Source organism: Lycorma delicatula, chromosome 4 (assembly GCF_047948215.1).
Source record: "Lycorma delicatula isolate Av1 chromosome 4, ASM4794821v1, whole genome shotgun sequence".
NCBI lineage: Eukaryota > Metazoa > Arthropoda > Insecta > Hemiptera > Fulgoridae > Lycorma > Lycorma delicatula.
Genome location: NC_134458.1, coordinates 131337122 through 131362798, shown reverse-complemented (window position 1 = coordinate 131362798; position 25677 = coordinate 131337122). Strand labels below are relative to the sequence as shown.

At 31.0% G+C, this 25677-nt stretch overlaps 1 protein-coding gene across 3 annotated transcripts in view; it reads right to left on the bottom strand.

The window, feature by feature from the left end:
• The window catches only part of dom (domino helicase), a 209334-nt gene that overhangs the window by 17933 nt on the left and 165724 nt on the right, over positions 1–25677 (bottom strand). For all 3 annotated transcript variants that reach the window (XM_075364173.1, XM_075364174.1, XM_075364175.1), the window contains 2 exons: positions 13243–13427; positions 3989–4276 (listed from right to left, as the gene is read on the bottom strand). In XM_075364173.1, coding sequence (XP_075220288.1) covers positions 3989–4276; positions 13243–13427 — 473 coding nt within the window. The remainder of the gene's footprint in view (positions 1–3988; positions 4277–13242; positions 13428–25677) is intronic.

Genomic DNA, 25677 nt, shown 5'->3' with positions numbered 1-25677 from the left:
AGCCCGATTTTTATGGGCAAAAAATTACAATTGTGAAATTCATTGTCAAATTGTTGAGGTATACGCCGCCCCATGATCACAAAATGGTGCCAGAAATGGAAGAACAAATGTGAGTGACAAACTGCGTGCTGGTGTCCAACTGCAAACACAACGGGTAACATGGAACGTATGAATGAAATGATCTTGAGTAACTAGCGCATTAAAATTAGAGAAATTGCAAGTGAACTTAACATCAGCTATGATAGTGTGTTTGAAATTATTCATTGGTTACTGTAAGATGTGTGCATGATGGGTGCCACATCTGTTGACTGACAACCACAAACGTTTTACATCTGCTCTTTCTTTTTTTCAACATTATTCCACTATCTACAATTTTTCAAACAAATCATCACAGGGGATGAGAGCTGGGTACTTCATTACACTTCTAAGACTAAAAGAGCATCACATGAATGGAGACACAAAAATTCACCGCAGCCAAAAAAGTTAAAACATTCCCTAATATTCAAAAGGTTATTCTGACAGTCTTTTTCGATTCTGAGGGAGTTTAAGTGAATTTATGTCCTAAGGAACGATAATCAATGCCAAATCTTACTGTGAGACTTCAAAAAAATTGCATAAAACCATTAAAGATCGAAGACACAGAAAATTGAGTGAAGGTTGTTTTTCTTTATTATAACGCTACTCCTCATTCAGCTCATGTGACAAAGGAGTTACTACAAAAATTCAAGTGGGAAGTGTGGTCACATCTGCCTTACAGCCTTATATCTAGCACCTTGTGACTACCACCTGTTTGGTCCTCTCAAATGAGAACTGAGAAAGGGAGTGTTTCGCTAATGATGATGAACTGAAGGAAGCAGTCCTTAAACGGTTGAAGGAAACTGGACAAAGTTTTTATGAGAAGGGAATTGAAAACCTTGTCACAAGGTAAGAAAAGTGTTTAGAAAAACTTGGTGATTATGATGAAAAATACACAAAAATATGTAGTTTTTGGTTAAAAAAAAATTTTTTCTTATATGTGTTTGTTTCATAGCGGGGGTGTAATTTACTTTCTGATCGTCTCTCATATATAAAATTCAGAAAATTCAAATAATTCATCAACATACTAACCACTGTGCCAATTAACCACAAATAACAACAGCAAGTTTTGTGGTTGTTAGGATTAACAGAAAGAAGTTGGTACAGAATTCTGTACCAAAAGATGATGTGGGATCCCGTGAAAGTCGACTTTTGGTATTAGTTTTTAGGTTTTCTGTTACTGTGTTTGGTAGTTATTTTGTTGTTTTATATACATATATATCAAAGTACAGAAATATACATTAAATAAGATGACATTTATATTATTTCATATTTTACAAAAACGTTTTCGTGGAAACCCACATTTTCAGTTGTATTTATTATATTTTAAACACTTATCAAACTACATTTCACACTTAATGCATTCAAATTAATCAAAAATATAATTTTTTTTATTTTTAATAATAATAATAAAAAATAGTTTAGACATTTTGGAGAAATTCTATATAAATAAAAAAGGAGATTCAAACTGATGAACCTGCAGAGTATGCAGATGACACACTCATAAAGGCTGCAACTTTTCAATTAATGATAATGCAAAGTTCAATTTAATTTAATTCAAATCCACACTGTACTGTAACATTGGCCAGCCAATGTTACATCATGTTACTTTTAATTCTAGTTATTAATTTATTTAATTTTTACTAAATTTGATGTCATATTTTATATATGTAGTTTTTAATTTTTAACTTCTATATTTATATTTTAAAGTTTTAATTTTTAAAAATAAAAAAAAATATATTTTTGATAAATATGAATGAATTTCAGTATGGAATGTAGTTTGATAGAAGCAGTTTAAAATATAATAAATACAACTGAAGATGTGGGTTTCCACGAAAACGTTTTTGTAAAATATGAAATAAGATAAATGTCATCTTATTTAATGTATATTTCTGTACTTGAGTGAATCAATTTGGTATAATTTGTATATTTGCAAAGAGTATTATGGATATTGACTTTAGAAAAAAAATATATATATATGAGGGATATCTCTGAAGTAAAGACCACCGGAAAATTTCTCTCCCTAAGGTTTGTGAACTTGTGTCGTTCATGGCCACGCTAGTAATATACACACTGCATTGTAGTACACACTGTAAGTTGTTGAGTTGTAGTATCTTTGATTGGCTGCGAGTTATTACGTTATAAAATGAATAGGAAAACCTATGTTGCTGACGACTGTGAAATACGTGGAGTCATAAGTTTTTTAAACCATCAAAATGTTAAGCTGGCTGAAATTCATAGGCAGTTGGTTGCTGTGTAGTAATAATGTATTGAATGAAAGAAATGTCCAAAAATTGTATGAAAGGTTTAGAAATAACAGAATTAATGTGCATAATGAAGAACATTCAGGAAGGCCCTCATTTCAGGACTTGTTGAAATGCATCGATGATGAAATTGGAAAAGACCGTCGCTCAACAATTTCTGACCCGACCCTTCTTTTTTCTGATGTTTCATTCAACAGCTGTTATTGGTCGCATTGTTCATGACCATTTAGGCTTCAGAAAGGTTTATGCATGATGGGTATCGCATGTCTTAATGGAATGTCACAAAAAAATCCAAATGAGATCTGCTTTGGGATTTTTGATGTACTACACAGAAAAAGGTGATGAGTTCCTTAATTCAATTGTTACCAGCAATGAAACATGGATTTCGTATTAAATGTCAGAGAGAAAATGGCAGTCAAGTGAATGGCGTTATTCTCAATATTCTTAATCACCAACAAAAGTCAAGCCACAGCGCCATTTGGACGCAAACTGATGGCCACAGTTTTTTGGGATCAGTTTGGGATATTGCTGATTGATTTCATGCCATCTGGAATGACTATAAATGCAGAAGCCTGCTGCAAAACTCTACGTTATGGTGTGCCATTCAACATCGGCGACATGGGCAGCTGACTGACGGTGTTGTCCTGCTGCACAATAATGCACACCCACATGTTGCAGGTCCAATATTTGATTTAATGAGATTTAATGGTAAATTTATGATCACCCACCACATAATTCGGACTTTGCTCCTTCTGATTTCCATTTGTTTGGAAACTGAAAGATGGATGAATTGATTCAAAATGACTGTTAAATCTGACAACACATCACCACCTAGACTGAACAAGAACACAGTCCACAACTGTAAAATGTTAATGGTGGGTCCCATGCAAACTCATAAAAAAGGACAAACAATGAAAAGAATGATGTGACAGCTTTTGAAACATTATTGGTATGAGGGAGATAACTCCTTTTCAGTATTACGACGGGAGATGTAACTTGGGTACATCATTACGACTTAGAAGAAAAATGCTCAGAATTCTGGCACTTGGTTTGCTACAGTCTCTGTAAAAGATTCTTGACAGTGTCCTTGTAGTACAACTGAGTATTTTGACTGTAAATTCTGTACAATACATAATGACATTAAAACACCTTGGGAGACTTGCTTGTTGTATATGACATTCATGGAGCCAATAATTCTGCAGCACAACAATGCTAAACTTCACATATCATGTGCAACTGCTGAGGTTCTTGTGAGGTTGAATGCTCCACACTATCCATATTTATCAGATTTGGAACCCTGGGACTTTCACTTCTTTCCACAGTTAAAGAGGGATACTAAGAGTATTCATTTTACCATAGATGATGATCTGAAGGATGCAATGAGGTTGTGGATCAAGGAAAGACCACCAGCATTCTTCATCAATGGAATGAGAAAAATTGGTTCACCATTGGACGTAATGTGACGATAAATGGTGACCAAGTGAAAAAATAAATCTTAGTTTTTATATCAAATAAAATGTAATTTTATGCCATATTTATTTCATTTACGAGTTATGAACATTTGTGAATTACATTTCAGCCACCCCTTGTAATTGTTACAAATATTTAAAAATTATGCCTAAACATATAATTTTCACTGCTGAAAATACCTGAGGTAATGTGAGTCCTGTAACTGGCATATGTGTTGGTGGAGCAGTTTTGACGAGTGCAGTTACCTGTCCGGGTTGCTGAGCCTGTAATCCTGCTTGTGCTAATATCTGAGCTGGTGTCAGATTAGTAGTGACAGTCTTTGCAACAGCAGCTGTTGTGCCACCACTTGGACCAGCCAGAACACCTGATGCAACTGCTGCTGTTTTTGTAGAAGCTACTTGCTGACGTTTCAATAATGCAGCCATCTCACTCTCTGTCATTGTTCTTGTCACGCCTGATTGTTTCACCTGATATATTAAATAAAAATACTTCAAACAAAACTACATAATTGTGTATAATTTTAAATAAATGACAGAGGGTCTAAAAGTATACTAATGCTCTAAGTATTATTTATTTAAGTACCATTAATTTAATTTCTACTTTCTTCTCTATCAACCGTCAATCTTCAACTGTTTCATGCAGTGCAACAAGACATTTTCTGATAGCCTCGGTGAATCTACTAAAGTAAATTTAAATCAAATTAATGTAGTAAATAAAAATTAAATTTTGGTGAAAAAATTTACAGGATGTAATCCATCAAACATGATAGGTATTTCAGTCCTGGACAATATTGCCATTATGTTTTTTAATCACTTTCACGTATATTTTCAAACTTATTGAAATTGCTATACAACCACATTTATAATCATTCAGATTCTGTTTCACTTATTTCTTTTCAACATTGCCATTGAGTTACAAAAAAATATCTGTTTTCATTCAGGTGCTATTCTGACCAGATTGCAAAACTACTTGTACTATCAAAAACTTCAGTAAGACATTGTTCAGTTTCCAAAGTATGGAATTCTTGTTATTCTTACAATGAAAGTGCCTTATGGGCTGGGAATGATTAACTCAAAAGCAGATATGTACAACCATACAGTTATGGTTTTTACTTCCTTCCTTGCACTTCCCACTCATTCTTAATAAAAATATGTGATGTCAATTGAACTCTTGAATGTTTTGCTAGGTGATAAAGGTGCTTACTTTAGAGCTAAAAAATTATGTAAGCCGGCCTATTTAATGTCACTAACATTTTACGTGAGCAATTCATCATTCCTCCATAGTTATAAATAAATTTATCTTTCCTTTATTTGATAAGGTTCCATCCTGAACAGTGCTGATGACAATGTTGAATGAGAAGTTCTGAATTGATTACCTTCAAGGTGGCTTTGTTCTACTAAAAAAAATTATATATATATATATATATATATATATTTATGGTTTTCTGCAATAACAAATGGCTCAATAGTTTGTTTAATTATTCATTCCAACAAGTGCATTACCAAACCTGACTATAACTCAAACCCAGAAGTTTCCAGATGAAAGACAGACACTAACAGTACACTACTGTACTGACTTACTACTGTAACAGTAATTAGTTAAAACAAAATACTTTATGAAATAAAACTGCATGTTATATATAAAGTACTAAAAGTAACAAAAAAATTCAGAACTGGAAATGTTGTACTTGTGTTGCTGAAATTTACACTTAAGTCACAAAAGAAAATTTCAGTTCAAACAAATCACAAGGAAACAATTTATTCTTTACAAAAAAAACCCTACTTTTCAGATAGTGCTTCTATATAACTTAAAAGTGAAAAAAAAAAAGTTAGTGAAAGAAGCTTAAACAGTTTTCAGTTGCCATTAAAACATTAATTTTTTTTCCAATCTGATGAAAAATTTAAAAAAATCAGCTAAGTGATACAATTTTTTTTCTCAGAGTACGAGGTTGTGTATAGCTGGATCCTTGTAGGAATGGGCAACTATGGTAAAGTATTTAACAGGGGGTTGCAATGCTTGGGTCTTTGCAATAAGATCATGTGATTCATATTTCCAACAAGGCTGTTCAGGCCTCTCTTTTTTTTATATTTTTAATTAAGACTTTACTAAAGTGCATTAGAAAAAAAATATATGTGGTTACAACAATTTATTATTACTTACTGTAAATAAAATCATTGATAACATTTATAAAATGTTTTAAATACTAGAATATTGAGATTTTTAAAACAAATTTAGTTACAAGGGTATAATTAGATGTAATGCTATATATATAGTGTTCAACTTAAAAGAGAACTTAAAAGTTAACTTTAACTTTAAGTTAATTAAGTTATAAAGTGTTAATTTTTGAAAGTTATATATTAGTGTGAGATGGGTAAAATATGTGGAAGATGTTGGTGTGATTGGAGCTGGAGTGGGGAGGACTGTTTATTGCCTGCAAATTTGAGTGTTGATAGTCTATGTCGAGCAATGACTTTTGAACAAAACTGTGTAATCTTGTGTTGTGTTTGTTAAAATATGGTTAACTGTTGAACGTGTATTCAAGATAAAAACTTATTTAGAGATGAAATCTCATGATTTGTGTTTGTAAAAGTTCTGGGAGAAATTTCAAAAGGAAGCACTAGTGAGAAGTGTTATTCAGAAGTTAGCCAAAAATTTTGTGAAACAGGTTTGATATTAGATCAGAAACATGTGCCAGACACAGGTCTAACAGGATATTAACCAACCGGGTTGGTTTAGTGGTGAATCTGTCTTCCCAAATGAGCTGATTTGGAAGTCGAGAATTCCAGTGTTCAAGTCCTAGTAGACAGTTATTTTATACGGATTAGAATACTAGATCGTGGATACCAGTGTTCTTTGGTGGTTGGGTTTCAATTAACCACACATCTCAAGAATGGTCGAACTATGACTATACAAGACTACATCTCATTTACACTCATTCATATCATCCTCATTCATCTCTGAAGGAATACCTGAACAGTAATTCCTGGAGGCTAAACAGAAAAAGAAAGAAAGGTCATACAGAATATTAAAGCGACGGCTGAAAGATCTCATATATCTTTGCAGAGACTAAGCCAGGAAAAGAACATTTCACTAGGTTCAGTCCATACTGCAGAAAGGTAAATGCTGAAATCTTATCCATATTGAATACAACTTTTCCATGAGCAACTTAATGCTGAATAGGATGAAAGGGTTCACTAGTGTCAATGGTTCAAGAACTTCATTAGAGACAACAATGGCATTTTACATCGTCTTTTTCACTGATGAAGCACAGTTTCACCTTGGTGGTTAAGTAATCAGAAATACTAGACCTGGGATATTGAAATCCCACATTTTCTTTGTATCTCCCCTAATTAGTGTGTGGTTTCAAGGGAACGAATAATAGAACCTTGTTTTTATGGAAAAAAATGTGGATGATGCAGCCTACAAAGAAATTATCCAACAGTTTATAACCTTATTGCAGAGGATGAGCATAACAGCTGGTTGCAACAGGATGATGCCACTTGCCATATAGCTTGCTCTACTATGGAGACGCTACAAGAATTTTTTTGAGGAATCATTTTTAAAGGATTGTGACCACCAAGATCCCTTGATCTGACTAGTCGAGACTTCTTTCTGTAAGGTTACTTAAAAAAAAACTGTTTGTAGGAGCAATCTACGCACTTTGCAGGAATTGAAGACAAACATTACCAATGAAATCCAGAAAATGGACAGGATACAGATAACAAGAATAGCCAGGAACAATGTCAAATATATTGACAAGTGCATAGAAGTGGATGGACATAATTTTCAACACCTTCTGTAATTTATTATGTCTATGCTAGTAAACTGTTATTTATATACTAAACCAGTCATTCTTAACTACCGGTCCGGGAGATAGTGCAACCAGTCCCTGAACAAATTGGCGAGAGAAAATGAACGTTAAAAAAATTCATATAACGGTAGTATAAAATTTATATACTATAATTACAAGGTGTGGCTATTAAATAACGAGATTAGTGCTGTAAAACATTTTATTTTAAATTTATACATATTTAGTTATTATCCCCTTCAATATACACCCATCCTCTATCCCTACAATACTCCATCCGAATTTTCTGTTGTTCGAAACAGTGCTAGAAGTCTTCTTCTGTAAGCTATTTCATGACGTGTGCCACTTTTTCTTTCAAAAGCTTTCAACGGTCTGAAATCTTGATCCTTTTAATACAGATATGACCTTGAACAGATACAAGTCACATGGTGCCAGGTCGGATGAATAAGGCGGATGGTCTAACACTGGGATGTTATATTTGGCTAGAAACATGTTGACAGACAATACAGGGAGCCGGTGCGTTGTCCTGATGAAGAAACCCATGACTTGTTCTTTCACAATTCGAGTTGTTTTTTTCTTATCTTTTCATGGAGTTGAGAAAGGACCTCAAGGTAGTAATGTTGATTAATAGTTTGACCTTCAGGAACCCAGTGAAGGTACACAATCTCATGATTAACGAAAAAAACAATCTTCATTGCTTTGAATTTTGATTTGCAGATTCCAGCTTTTTTAACTCTCTGTGAAGTTGGGGCCTTCCAATGCATGAATTAATGCTTAGTTTCTGGATCATAAGTGAAAAACCAAGATTCATCACATGTTATCATTCTTTGTAAGAAGTTTGGGTCATTTTCAATGGCATTCAAAGTGTCAGAACAAACATTTTCACAAGCTCCTTTTTGTTCAATTGTTAGAATTTTAGGCACCATTTTTGCGCATACTTTTTGCATGTTAAAATTGTTACGTAAAATTGCCTTATGCAATTCTTTGTCAATTTCTACAGTTTCAGCAATCGCACGAATAATTAACTGACAGTCAGATTGGATCATATTTCCAATTGCACGAATAGTTAACTGACAGTCAAATCGGATCAGATTACAAATTTTTTCAATATTTTTATCTGTTTTTGATGTGGAAGGGTGACTGGGCAAACATCATCTTCAATGTCTTCTCGGCCAAAAACCCACGTGCTAGATAACATTCATTGCCATATACTTTTCTTAATAAAAGATAAGTTTCAGTAGCGGTTTTTCAAAGTTTCATATGAAATTTCACAATTCTTTGTTCTAATTAAATACTTATCATTTTTTGGCAAACAAAAAAAACAGATGTTATCCAAACAAAGGCCACAGCCAGACTAATATTTCTACAGAAACTGGAGCGGCAACAATCGAAAGAGAAGGCTTCCCGCTACACAGCTATCAGTCGTACAAATTTGGGACATGTGCAGTTCTTCGGTAGCAGCATTAGGTTAGTTATTTAACAGCCACACCTCGCATTTAATAATGTTCTGTACATATACATTGGCGAATACTGGTGCATCAACAACAATAAACAATCCTGCAACGCATGAAAGGTAATAGCATAAGATAACAAAACAATGTTACACTTAGAGGCTTGGCACTACCTTTGTTTTGATTTGACTTAGCTATGCACATGTCCAATTTATTGAAAACACTACTTTTACAATTACATTCTTTACTTTACGCAATCTACTACTAGTGTTAGAGTGAAGTGGTTTACTTTTAATTACTGCAAAAACACAAATTTTCATTCCTCTTAAAATGAGTAAAAAAGATAAGGAACTTTACATAATTTTTTCTGCAATGAAAGTTCTACTCCAGGAAGTGGAAATATAGAAAAATTGAGTGAAAAAAATGAATGTCCACCAAACAAGAAAAATAAACCTGCTTTCACAAGACACTAAAATAATGAGTACCTGAAGTATGGTTTTATACTTTGGCTGGATTCCAAGACTATGTATGTTCAATGTGCATAGTATGTAAGGAAGTTAAGAATAATAATACCATGAAACCAACCAAAATGTTACAATATTTAAAATCAAGACATCCTTAACTAGAACAGACCATTTCTATATTTTGAATGACTAAAACAAGAATTTAATCTCCAAAAGAAAAAATTTAAAGATACTTTATTCAAAATAAATTGCAATTGAAATGTTCATATCCAGTTGCACTACGTACAGCCAAAACAAAAAAAAATAGTTCACAACCAGAGAAAAATTTAATTAAACCGGTGTTAATTGTGAACCTTCAGCTGCAGATCAGATCAATTCCTCTTTCAAACTATCTGAAAACTATTTGAAAATATTAAATACCAGTTAATAAAAAGTATTAAAAAAATCACCAATGTTTACCATCCAGATTGAAGAATCATGTGATATTTTTAAAAAAGCTATTTTGCTCAGCTATGTACGGTACGGTATATTAACTATTTTACTGAAGAAATTAAAGAAGAATTATTATTTTGCAAAGTTCCAAAATGTCTGATTCATTGAATTTGTATATTAATAACCATTCCTTAAAGTGGAAAAATTGTATTGGTCTTTGTACAGACAGAGCAGCAAATATGATGGGTAACATTGCGGAGTAACAAAAAGTTTTCTAGAAATCATTTCTCCTGACATATTACTAACACACTGCATAATACATTGCCAGCACTTAGCAGCCAGAAATATGTTACTGAATTAAACGATGTTCTGGAATCGACAAAAATTGTTAATTTCGTATAGAAAAGCAATCTTAACTCTTGATTATTTGCCATTCTTTGTCAAAGGGTAGGAGCAGAAGATCAACATCTGTTACTTCACGCAGAAGTAAGATGGCTCTCTTGAGGAAAAGTGCTTACCAGACTTTACGAATTCAGGATGGAAGTGGAGATATTTTTGGTAGAAAAACAGTCTCCGTATCAAAATGTTTTTCCAATATGTACTGGATTGCAAAACTGGCATATTTAAGTGATATATTTTCTTACATAAATGGCTTAAATTTAAATTATGGTTAAAAAATAATCCTGATGTATTTAATTCTAATTACGAAATTAATAGTTGATAATCTGAATGTGTAAAATAAGTCAATATTTAGTTATTATATGATGGATTTGAAAAATATTTCCGACAAACATAAACTTGCAGTAGATGAATTTACAGATAACTAATCCTTTTATTGACAATAATTGCAATAATATAAATTTAAGTAATGAAGACCAACAATGTCTCTTGGAATTGAGTTCAGACATAACATTTTTTTTTACATTTTCAACTATGAATTTAATTAAATTTTGGATTGCAATAAAAAATGAATATCCAAATTTACATAACAAAGCCATGAAAATACTACTTTCCTTTGCAACCACATATTTGTGTGAAGCTGGATTCTCAGCTATGACATTTATTAAAACCAAAACAAGAAATCGTTTATCAATAAATTCATCTCTTCAATTAGGTTTAAGTCATTTACAACCAGACATTGAACAATTAAGCAAAATGAGCAACAACAAATTTCTCACTTTCATTATTTACAATTAGTTTTGTAAAATGATTTGTTATTTAATAATAAAATAAAAATATGACAAGTATATGTTTTTTTGTTCGTCAAAAAATCTAAGCTGAGGGTCTGTCAGTCCATATATACATTTTTCTATAATTTTACTGGTCCACCATAAAAAAAAGGTTGAAAAACACTGAACTAAACTAAGTGGTGGGGCCTCTTGTAGCATCCTGTATTGCGTCAAGCAGTGTAAAATTAGACGGTAATGAGTAATTCTATACTAAAAAAATGAGCATGATATAACTGTAATGGTAAATAATGTATAAGCATAATAAAACAAGTCAATCAGAAAAAAAGAATAAATAGATAAAAAAGGGAATGTTTTTTATATAACAGTAGATGTAGTGGTAGATGAGTCCCATCTTCCTATAGACTGCAATATTTTTATTTACTTTATTCTATCAAGCAACATTATTGACTTAGATATCTACATTGTATTATTGTTCGATCCAATAAATGATTACGGTAATTCAATGTTATTTTAAAGCTAAGTATGTTAGTCTTGTATTTATTATTAATAAATTTTTCACATTTACTTCATATGTAACATACTGTGTTAATGTATTTGTCATAATTTTTAATCATGGTGTAACAAATAAATTTTGCAGTTCTTGAAGTTTGTACAAAACTACATTAATTTTTGTATAATACAGAAATGAATAATAAAAGGATGCTTGTAAATTATGCTTTAAAATAATAGGGTGTCCCAAAATAAATGAAGGATTTAATTTAACAAAATATAATTTTGTTTATATATCAGCTGGGTAGATTGTAAAATGGTAGATTGTAAAAATCTGACAAATGCCCTTCACATCACATTTGACTATCAAATTCTTTTAAAACAAAATTCCAGAAACGATTTTGCTTAATACAATTCTGTCAATAACTCATTGAATTTCTGCTTTCAATTCAGGAAACATTCTTATTTTGCAGAATAAGAATCTCCTATAACCTAAATGCAAATATTTAGACCCTTAAATATTTTAAGACTTATTTTAGACTTAATGATGGCACACAATTTTGGTGGCCAATTCTCTTTGCTTTAAGTAATTTAAAAAAACCATTTTACGTAATTTTACCTCACCAACTAAATTTTTGTAGCAAAAGGTGTACTGTTACATACGCTCTAATACAGGTGACGCCATTCATCTGTAATTATGTCATCCAAAGCTGTGTCATAGAACGTCTTAATATCATCTCACAAAAACACTCACCATCGACAGTCAATGCAAAGAATGAACAGTCCAATCAGTCCATCAGTATGAAATCCACACCAAAATGTCACTTTTTAACAAGTATACAGCGCTCTTGAATGATTTAAGAATTTCCTATAACCTAAATGCAAATATTTTGCAAGCTGACATATCCCCCATTAGGGGGTGTAATACAACTACCCGCTAAAATCATTTTCTTAGCAAAATCACCAACCATTTGTTGATACTATAGCACCTAATCAAAAAATGCTTGTTTAAAATTTTTGTCTGCTTCAGTTTCTGGATTAGCTAATTCTTGAATGAGGGCTGATATTTTATTAAAGTTTGCTGCATTTTGCTTTTTGAAATGTCTACTTGCAGTACAGATGATACACTGAGGTTTCAGAACACCATGTCACACTATTATTATGTTTTTTATTGTCTCTAACTGTATGTGTTTTCTTTTTCAAATTTTTCAATAGTCTTTTTACAGTTCTTTCATTTTGGACAATTCTCAACAAAAATGCCATGAAATAGAGACAGTCTCAGTGAAACAGTCTGTGCACTTATAATGAATTTGTTAGCTAGCACTCAATACTGACTAAGTGCAACGTGTACTTACACAATGTTTTGCCAATACTGTTAGGGGGGGGGGGGGAGTGGTACACAATTTAAATCCCGATTAATTTTGGGAACCCCATTTAAAAAAAAAATTAAATTAAATTTTAATATTCACCAACTAAAAACTAAAAAGACTTAAAATATACAAGCATCGAATGTACAGAGAAAATTATTAACAATCATTTCCAATTACTATTTTTTAGATGGAACATAACTCTGTATAATTATTTATAAAACCTAATGACCTGCTGCACACGAGGTGAAGATGTGGTTGATGAAGTAACAGCAACAGTTGGTACTTTTTGTTGTGTCGCAGTTGCATTAGAACCAGTTGCTGCAGCACGTGCCTGGACCTGCAGTTGTCGAAGTTGTTGTTGTTGTCGCAATTGGTGTTGATAAACTTGAAGTTGTGCAGGTGTAAATGCCTTTCCTGTAGTAATTTCATCATTTCATTAAAACATTATAGGAAATTCTTTTTATCATTACACAAAATATATTAATTTTAATTAAATCACACATAAAAAACGAAAAAATTGTTAAACAATGAGTGGAAAATTTTTCATATTAAGGATCATTGAAAACAGGAATAAAGTAAACTATTTTAATCAAAAGTAAAAACAAAAAAAAACCATTAAATCTTTGAAGTTAAAATATAAAATATTTATTTAATATAATGCTTTAAATTAATCAAAAATATATATTTATTAATGAAGATTTAAAAAATATATTTCATTGATTTTAAAGTAACATCATTTTATTATGGTATTAACAATACAAAACAAAAATGTCTAAAATTAGCTTTAGGGTGTAAGGATGAAATTTTTCTGGCTCTTCTTTTTATTCTTCAAACTTCTACTGAATACCGTAAGAAAACAAATTTTTTACAAAGCCACTAAAATTCTAGTTTTTGTAATCTGAATTAAATAAAAAACACCTTTTACACTCTCAAGAGCACTAGTGTAGTTACTAAATTAGTTGTGAAGTATGTACTCACTTTCTAGGGTCACCCCACAACTTCTATTACTGTATTCATGAGTTGCTTGCTCTTTTATTTCTTCACTAGATTTTAATAATCTAAAAACATAACAAAGTGTAAATGTTCAAATCAGCTGCTGTTGCTTAACTCTTGAAGATAAAAATATTTTAAGAGATCTTTCTGAGCTTTTCTGCCTGACAAATATTTGAAATTTTCTTACTTCATAAGCCTTCTTACTATCATCACTTTTATCCGAGTTTTTACAACCTAAATGCAATAAAATTCTCTTCATTAAATTGCAAATACAAATCTCAGTATCTACAAAGACTACCACAAGATATTCTTAATTGGTAAAATCCGTGTTAATAATTTATAAAAAATGAGCCATCTGGTGAGTTTGTACACCACCTTTGAATTTTCCTGATGTTTTCACGATATTTTCTTCTACCATTAATTCTGTCTGCAGAGAATCAAAGAGAAGTATCCATAATACTGTTAACAGAGATGGACTAAAATTGGGTGTACTTTATTTCTTTAAATCTCTACGCATCATGAAACTGTTCAATAGACTGATGTCCTCATAAGCAAAGAACACATGCTTGTAGTATGCTTATTTGAATCCACGAACCAGAATATTAAAATCTTTATTAGAGTACAGCATTACAAATCACTATCTGAAGTGATAATATTGTCTTTAATATGCGAGAGAATGAATGAACTGTGTACTATAAAAAAGAATATGGAGTGGAATCCAACCTCAACTTCCAATGAACAAGGGCCTTCAAATGCGAAACAACCCCAAAACATTTTTTCTGGGGATGTTTAACCGATTGTTGGATATGAGTCATTGATATATTTTCCGTTTATGCTTTTCTAACGTGTGGAATTCTGTGCCCCTAAACACAAAAATGTGACTCATTGGAAAACATAACATTTTTTCAGTCTTCTTTGGTGCAGTTAACATGTGGCTTTGGCTTACAAGAGCCTTTTTTTACACGTTGCTGCAATTAAAACCTGCTTTTTAGCTGCTGGCCAATGAGTTCCCTGGCTGGCTGCAAGAAGTCAGCGTCTAACAGTTGTCACATGTAAATCTGTTCCACTGGCTGCTAATTCTCAATTTAAGTCCACAATAGATCGTTTTGGATTAAGTTTACTTTTTCTCACTAATAAACAATCCTGTGTTTAGTTTTTCTTTACAGCCACATTTTCTTTCCTTTAGATGAAAAGGAACCAGTTTCTTCAACTGTTTAAAAACAGCATTCACTATCCCTAGTCCCAACATTTTACAGTATGACATTGTCATATTACAGAAAAAAAATTTTTGAACACTTTATTGCAGTTAAGACACACCACAGAACAAAAAATACAAAAATATTTTATAATAAAAAATTTAATTTTAACAAAACATTGTTTATAACATGAAAATTGCTAAATAAAAAAAAAAAACAACAACCCCACTTTGCACGAACAACTTGAATGGGTGTGGTCGAGCAGTGTAAGCACAACATAGAAATAAACAAAAAATTTCCTTGTATTCAAATTAATTTGCACACTACTGTATATCAGGAAGAAAGATTTAACCCTTTTGCTGCTGTACGTGTGTATATTAAATGCTTGAAGTTCATTTTCCATTTTTCTTCACACAAATAAATGTTTTTCACAGGTGATACACTGTTTGTAATGTTTGCACTTCTACCTTGCATAATATTTTTAAAAATAATAAAATAAAAAATAAAAAACAAAAAATTAATTCTACAATTATTTTACCGATTTTTCAAGGTCACAGTCTACTACCATAATCACTCCATTATTTACTTAAATATTTATATACACAAGGTACTACTGAATGGTGCTTTCTTTGCCTGTATTGCATTGTACATATTTATTTATTAATTCAATGAGATGGATTTGTGATGAATAAATATTACAAGATGTACTGTAGCATTCTGCCAAAATCAGCAGTGAAAAGATTAAAGGACTTCATACGACAAAAGCCTTACAATATGATGAGGAAAACACAAACATTTTAAAATTTCTGCTTAACTTCAGATGTTTTGTTAGATTTATTAATTATTTAAAAATCAAGCGCAATTTATTATGCGATAATGTTACGCAATATATTTCAGGGTTCATACAGAAGATTTAGAAAAAAAGTCTTATTACAATTTAATAATCTTGTATATGACAGTCTCAAATTACATGATAAATAAAACCTCTTTACACCACATAAAAAGAATATTTTAATCACTAACTTTGTCAGGTAATTATTCTTTTTCATTAATATAAGCCTTTAGGAATATTTTCAGCTCGCATATAAATTTATTATAAAGAATTTTGTGTTACTAGAATTTACCAGTTAACATGTCATGAAGTAATATTAAGAAAAACACTATAAATAATAATGAATCTTCTTTTTATATGAAGAGAACAAATTTCTGTCAGTGTCAAGCATGGATTAGGCATTATGGACCTAATTCTTGAGCCTTCATAAACTTCTACACGTTGGCATCTTCCGCACTGATTTTGACATCAACATAAGCACTGATCTCATATTAGACTAAATTTGCTACAATATGTTTGATCAAATATCCTACTAGCCTTCAAAAAGTAATGATCTAAAGATGGTAAGATGGTTTTCCTAAATTCACAATAGATTCAGATCACAGCATTGTGCACACAAGGATATAAATCCTTTCACCTTTGTGAATGTTACACCAAACTTCTGGATAACACTGAATGAGTAAACTAAAATATATCGTTTCAATACAAAGAACTGATTTAAGTAATTTTTTCTTCTACAACTAAATTTACATACTTTTTATAAAATTAAATTAACAGAAATGTTTTTTTACAAAGTTATAAATACAACAATTATGTAATCATACATAAGGATATTAAAAGATAATAAATTATGCCATAAATAAAGAAAAAAATTATGAATAATGGAAAACCACTTCATACTTTAATATATTAATGGATTTTTTTTTAATAAGCCAAACAATGGGAAAAGTAGATGCTTCACCAACTGTAAGATTACCCCATATATATTAGTATTAAAATTGTAGTATAATTCACTTTAAATAAAAGTTAACTAACACAAAAAAATATACATATTAATAAACTTCTTCCTGATGTTTTTGTCACATTATTTCACGTAGCAAAATTAAATTATTGAAACTCACTTTATAACAAGTAACACTGACATATTGATAAATTTCTTCCATTCAGAAAAGGGGTTCATGATGTTTTTGTTATGAATCTGTTGAATATCATTTCACAACATGATGAGCAAAATTAAACATTACAGTAAAAACATTTTTCATCCATTATCTTCAATTTCTTGTATGCAGACTCTTCATAAAGTTTACAATAAATAATAACACAAAAGCTATTTTCATACAGCTCAGCGATAAATATTTGATTTATAAAACGATGAAAAAACTATTATCAAAACAATTATACAAATATCACCCATGTAGAATTTCATTAACATAAATTTAATTTAAAAAAAATTTCAAACCAGTAATTTTCTAAATTAACAGAAACAAAATAATTTTTGTAAAACATATCCAAAGACAATAACTATTGTTTGGAAATCATTAACAAGCAAACATGTATGACTGCATAATACTGAAATGTATTATACATTAACAACTATACCAATAATTTTTTTTTGACAATAACCAAAACTAGGGAAAACCAATACTTAGAAAGAAATTTTTCGTAATAATTTTTAAAAAGAAGTCCAAAATTTACATTAATGACTTGTGTATTTTATATTATAAGGTCTGTCCAAAAAGAAATTAAACCTTTTGAAATAGTGCATCAATGTATCAATATTATCAGCTGTTGTGCTAGTGGCACAGAATAGTAGGAATTTTTAGATAATACACATTATTTCATTTCTAATTTCCAAGCATGTAATGTTGGCACATAAATTATATGCATTTAACTATTAAACTTATTTCAAAACAAGCCACATCAAAATTTATGTAATTATATCCTGTTTGGTGATGTACAATTATTTTTTAATAAAATTTTAAGGTGTGTTTTTGCTGTGGTAATGAAAAAGAAACAAATTTTGAATTGTTAGTTCTTTAGCTTGACTGTACTTTGATTACTTGCCATTAAATAACTACAGAGCCAACTATGTATATTTTATATAACTTTCACATAGTACTAAATACCAGATGGACAGGAATTAACTCCCTACTGAAAATTGTTTATAACTTTTTTAATACTTAACCAATTTTCTTGAATCAAAAAGCATCTTGTTCCTTACAATGGTAGAATTGATTACATGATGTCTCATTTATGTCATTGCAGGTATCAGTGGCAGACCGCAGTGCAACATCTAACCTTGCATGAGCAGGATCAGCTGGCATCCCAGTACGAAGTATGGCAGTCTGTGGTAGAAGTACAGAGATGGTGGTGAAGTCTTCAAGGACCTTGTGCCTCAGTAGATGCAAAGACCATAAGGAATTGCCACTCAACATCCAGGAGAGAGGAAAATGTGCAAGTGATTTAGGAAATGTTCACTTGAAGTCCTCAGAAATCACAAAGACAGGCATCTCGTGAAAGTAGTTTACCTGATACATAATCCAAACTGTTCTGAAGAAAGTTGAATTTTCACCCATGAAAACCACATTAGTGCCAGGAATTATCGCCAGAAGACTGTAATCATCTGTTGGAATATGAGAAGATGATGCTTGCTTGGTATGAAGACTGGTCCGATATTTTCGGTAATATCCTATATTCAGATGAAGTTGTGTTTCATGTTGGGGGGGGGGTTGTTAACTGGCACCAGAGGACCCGAGGGTGGTTGTTGAAAAAAGCCAACATTGCCCAAAGGTCACAGTGTGGTGTGGCATGACATCCAAATTGTGAGTCCATATATCCTTCGGAACACAATGAATGCACAACGGTACCTTGATATGCTTGAAGATAATGTTCACAGTTTTATATCCACATGGGACAATTACAATCTAATCTTTATTCAAGATAGGGCCCCACCTCACCGTGTGTGGCTCAACACCCATTTTTCAGGACACTGGTTGGAACGTTGTGGCTCCCTTTAGTGGCCAGCAAAGAGTTCTGACCTAATGCCTTGCGACTTCTTCCTCTGGGGGTGGGCGAAAGAAGAAGTTTATCACACAAAACCAAAAACTCTTGGTGAATTGGAGAAGCAAATTCGCTTAGTACTTGGAAATGTACCGCTTATCTACAGAAGTTTGTTGATCCGTTTACAGGATTACGGTCAAATTACAGAAACTGGTGGTGCTTATGTGGAATTTTAACAATCATAACAATTCTACTATTGTAAGGAACAAAATGTTCTTTGTTTCATGAAAATTAGTTAAGTATTAAAAAAATTATAAACAATTTTCAATAGGGAGTTATTTATTTAGCATATGATATCAAAACACAACACAAATTACGGTCAAAAATTGCAAACAAACAACTAACAAATTAATATAAGCTACTGATTCTAGAGTCGCCATCAGGAAATCTTGAGGAGTCTCTTCATAAGCTGTCCTACGGCAAACTTCTGTGATATGTTTAACGGTTTTATTTTCACCACACTCACAAAGGAGCGTTGGTGTTTTACCCCATTTATACAGGAAATAGACACACCTACCATGCTGAGTTCGTATTCTGTTTAACATTGACCATACCTTATGCAGCAAGTCAAAACCCAGTGTGGCTTTTGACTAATACATGGAATTTTGTTATTCCGCTTTATGGTCCATTCTTGATGCCAGGCGACAGTCAAGTTGAATTTTCGTCTGTGGCAGTAATTGCTGTTTTGATAGATGGCTTTCTAGATCGAAGGTGACCATGATTGGCATCTTCAATGTCCTCATGTATTGATAGGTTTATGTCCATAATCTTCTTGTACTTTCTTGTAAGAGTGTTCATATGACACAGATTTGGGGGTGGTATGCGGCTCAATACTAGGAGCAATTCCACAGGAGTAGACCTGATAACCCCAGCTACCACTCTCATAGTGTTATTAAGTTGAGCATCAATTCTATGAACATAAGGGCTGTTAAGCCACACTGGCGCACAATATTCTGCAGCTGAGAAGAAGAGGTTCAGAGCTGATGTGTGCAAAGTGGGAACCGATGCTCCCCATGTTGTTCCACACAGCTTATGTATAATGTTGTTTCTCATTTTCAAATTCTCTGCAGTTTTCATTAGGTGCTCTTTAAATAAAAGCATTCTATCAAGTGTCATGCCTAGGTATTTTGATGTCTTATTGTGAAAGAGCCATGTATTCTTAAATAGAATTTTAAGCTCCCTATTAGCAAACTTGTTACTTAGATGGAAGCATGACACCTCTGTTTTACTATCATTTGGTTGGAGTCACCATCTTCAGAAGTACCTTCCCAGTTTCTCCAGGTCAGCCATCAGGACCTCCTCAAACTCTTCAAATGATCTACATTTTGTTGTTACCACCTAGTCATCGGCATAGCCATGCTTTTTAGATCTTGTCTCTGGCATATCTGCAAGGCTGAAAAGGAGAGGCGCAAGGCTGAAAAGGAGAGGCGCAAGTACTGACTCTTGTTGCAGGCCATTCTTGAGTTTCCTTGGTGAGCTTATATCAGATCCCATGATAACTTGGAAGATTCTGTAATTCAGCATGTTATAAGCAAACAAGCTGTTAATTTGCATGGGACTACACGGAGGACCTTACAAATCATGCCTTCTCTCCAGACAGTGTCATAAGCAGCTGATAAATCAATGAATGCAGCAAGATTTCTTTGGAACCCCGCTTCAATGTATGTTGTGAGTGAGAAAACTTGGTCGGTGAAACTTTGTTTTGGCCTATTCTTCAATAGTTTTGATAAATACTGGCTCAATAACTTAAGCTTTCTATATTTATGGGGCAAATTCAGATTGAAGGTCCAAGATTTCTTGTCGGCAAGTCCCCAAAAGGACTGCTGGGTATATCTGACAACATGGTCTGTAGTTCGTAATTCTGTAGGCTTGTGTCTGCGTGGTGAGAAGAACCTCTTGGTTTGTCTGACTGCCAGTATCTGCTAGCTCATTTAATGTTAACCAGAGTGCACCACGTGGAGGCGAACTAGCTTTACAATAGGGAGTTAATTCCCGCCCAGTCCGTAGTTGTAAATACTGGCTTCGACCTCTATTTATTCTATTTTCTTTCACTGATTCAATTATACATTCTATTTTTTTCAAATGGTAGAATGGGTTACCTTGTGTAAAAATTTGAGTAGGAAGGAAGTGATTTTAACAGCAAGTGATTAAATGAATTTAACATAGCCTGACTGAAAGCTATGTATGTGACAGAAGACTCAAAAAAATGTTGTCTTTTTCCAATCTCACAGGAAAACCATGGCTTAAAAAATTAGTAAAAATTTTTGATGTGATCAATTTTGAAATTGGATAGGTAAGTTTGTTCTATAAAATACTTTAAACTGAATTGCACATAATTTCTCAATCAACAGTAAGTGAGATTATGTTTTATGCTTCGGGTAATATCAAGAAAATAACAGTTCTAAGGAGTAATTTGTTTACGTGAAATTTGTTCAGATTGGGCAAGAGATTTGTAGAAATTCTATAAATATTGGAAGAAGCTTATGAGAAAAAGTATAAGCCATACAGCGAGTCACTCACTCAAATCTGAAATTACTATGATTAACTGAAATCCCCAGTACTAATAAAGTTTTACTTGTAAATAATAAAGCATTTCAGAGAGGCATAGAAAAATAGAGAATGGTAAAATAGCGGCAGCAGATGCTCCAAGTTATTAGGTGCTCCTGATTGATGATGATGTATCCCATTCCCTATCATCTGATCTGATACCTGCAGATTTCATTCTGTCTCCAAAACGAAAACCATATTGAAAGGGGACTGTTTCCAAATGATAAGAGAGACTAGAAAATTCAGTAATGAACTGTAGGCTTTCTATAAAATGTGTACAGAAAACATTTCAACATTGGAAAAATAGTGAAAGTAGTACATTAACACCAGAGAACAGTAATTTAAAGGTTTGACTTCGTTTTGAAGAGAAAAAAGAATTTGGTTGTTTTTGGGCAAATCTTGTTCATTTATTTCACACCATTTTCATTTTTTTTTTAACTATTATATCTAGATTACTTTGATTATTCAGTAATCATAGGGCTACTGGTTTTTTATAGATTTATAATAGCAATCTATTTACAAATCACACCTTTTTCAGTTTATATTTTGGTGTCTTTACAATTTACATTCATTTTATAATTAAGTGATTTGAAGTTATTAATGATTTTGCAAATGATTCATAATTTATATATTTTTATATAAAAACAATAAAAAAATTATATTTTATAAATAAATTTCATAAAGATAATTATAGTACAATACTCACTTACATTTCAATATATCTTATTTATAACATTGTTTTATAAATGTTTAATTAAAAACAGCTGAAATAAATCAGGAATAAAATATATTACATTTATCTTAATAAATAATCAGTGACTATAATGAAATATTTAGATTCTTTTACTATATCTTCCCAAATATTACACTTCTTTAAATTATTTTAAAAAGTCTAAATCTAAATCTATTCTAAAGAAATAGAAAACAAAGCAAACATTTTTATTTACCTTATTGATAATCTTGTTTTCAAAGAACGGTTTTCTTTAAAAAATTACATTACAATATTAGTTTTAAAACTAATTTATAATAAATTATGTAGTTATTAAAATTTTACAATTGTTTACACCATGAAAAAATAAATATTGCTGCTTTCCAATGAAAAAGCCTGAATCAGTTTTAATTAAAATAATATGAATACATAAATAAAGTAAATTAAACTATAAAACCATTAGCAACTTTATGTTTTTATGCGCAGCTTTAACATCAGTTAAAAACTACAATTAATTTGTAATTTAAAAACTACATGTTTTCAAATAAAACAATCTTAAATTGAGAAAAATTAATAAAAAAGAAACATTATATTTATAAACATCACTAATTCTCAAGATACAAAATAATTTTTTAATATAATAATCCTTAAAATTAAGCTTCATTTTCTAAAATGAAATTCTCTATTATATAGGAAAAAAATAATTATTTGATATCAATCTTCTATTTTTCACATTTTTAAAATTATTTCCATGGTTATTAACACACTTCAATTGATTTTGAGGATCAGTCACAAGTTACAACTGAAATATTTACTGCATCATACTTATTCTACTCTTACAATTACAATATATTTCATCATTTATAAAACTGTACAATAAATTATTTTATTTCAATCAACAATAAAATTATATACTTAATGACTCATACAGACCAAACTCAATAAATCAACTTTCAGACTCAATGTCATTTATATGGGATAGAGGTTTTAATAGTAATGACAAAACACTATTTGCAGATATTTTTTATATTAATGTATAATTTTAACTGCTGACAATGAAGAACTGACTTTGAAAACATTACAACTGGTAAGTGTCTCTTATTTTTAATACACTATATATGGTGGTTTTGATTTTATAATTTTTTTATTAATTAAAATATATATATATATATATACACTACTGAAATTAATCTTATTGTATTTAAATCCTATTAAATAAACCACTTGGTATAGAATATTGATATAAGAATATTAATATATATATATATATATATATATATATATATATATATATATATATATAAGATAAGGTTATATATATATATAACCTAATTGAGGTAAGATATATTATAGAGGAGTTCAGCAAAGGAACTGAGAAAATTTCAGGACATGTTCTACTGGTGAAAATAATGAAAAAAGTTCATATAAACATAGTTCTGGAAAAACTTTGTTTTTTATACGGCTAGCAAAAGATTTCACTTGAATTTCAGCTCTTTTTAATAAAAAGAAGCCCTTATTGTAATTTTTTGGATCCAAATTTAGGAGTAAAGTTGGTGATTTCTTATGTAATTTTAGCTGGGAAATAGGCTAAAATATGTCATAACTGTATAACTCCAGTAGTTTTTAAGATATCAGACGTAAAACACACAATTCGGTGTTGAAAAACAAGTTTTTTTGGTTTGTAGTACAACAGCTTTGTTAAATGACTAATAAATGCGGAAAGGATTTAGTAACAAAACTTCTGGATCATCTAATGCTAAGTATATAAAAATGGTTTTTTAATTAAGCAAAACGGACAAAAACACAGTAAAAATAAATAATTATATAAAAAACCAAACTGAAATTTATGTTACTTTAGAAATAGGGTCAATCCATTTGAAGTCTCAAGGGTTGTTGCTTGACAAATTAAAAAAAAATTTTAACTTACCTGCGGCGGCCTTTTTGTTGTTACGGTGTGCATAACTATTTTTGTGATTGTAAGAGTTTACAGAAAAAATCATAACTAAAAACCTATTGGTCCTGGAAGGATGAAACAAAAAGAAATTTAATCATATTTTCTCATGGTAAAAGATTGGTCCAGTGGTTTATTTAACTATCTCTCTTCTTGCAGTGTTTTTGTAGATGTTTATGGCAAATAAAAAAGTTTCTTGTATATTGTACTAATAAAAAACTTATAACCTCTCAAAAATCATGAAAAATCTGTTAAAAGTGATACCATTTTGATAAGTTTTTAACAGGTTTTTCATGATTTTTGAGAGGTTATAACTTTTTTATTAGTGCAATACACAAAAATTCATGAACATTCAGGGGTAAGTATATTATTTATGGTACTACTACTATTATTTATGGTAAAACTACTAACATCCTAAATATAAAAAAATTACCAAAAGTGAAATTTCACATTTTTCATGTTCAATTTTATTGGTAATTTTCCTTTCCCAAGAAAGAAGAGAGAGATAAATAAACCACTGGACCAATCTTGAGAAAATATGATATCATGTTCAACTTTATTGATAATTTTCCCAAGAAAGAAGAGAGATAGATAAATAAATCTGGACCAATCTTGAGAAAATATGATATTAGTGTCAGTCAAATATTTTATGCTCATATTAACTATAATGTAAATTACTCTGCAAATAGCAGGGTGTAAAAACCCAGCTGAAATTTGTTACTGGGCATGGAAAAATTAGTTATACTGTAAATATGATACATAACATACCTTATATAATTACTGCAATTTCAGTTTTTCCTTTAACTTGAGGAAAGTTAGCCTCTGGAAATTTTTAAAGTTTATATTTAGACAGAATGCTATTGAAAAAACTTTATAAATCCTCTTCAAAATTGACTACGAAATTGATGAGATAATGCTGTATAACATTTTTAAGAAATAGATAAGCCTTTTAAGAATAATGTACTTGCCCAAATGGACAAATTAATGATTTCTTGAGTATTCTCGCTTACACAAAATAATGACCTACAGAAAATCATGGCAGTGATATTACCTGATCCATGACATCTTAAAACTAAGGATACGTTGTTGGGTGGTATAATGAAAATAAACTGTTTACTTAACTATTAATGGTGCCATCTTACAACTTATAAGCTAATTATTTTTCAATATAACCTAATAATAAAAGATACAATAAATGGAAAATCATTTAAAAAATCTGTTTGAAAAAATCATGGCTTGAAATAGCTTCAAGAAATATGTATATAAAAAAATTTCTTCATATCCATGGTGAGATGATAATTTTCACTTTTAATTTATATTGTCTGCAGAACTACACACAGCTTTGTTTTACATTATTAAATTTTTTTTTTAATATC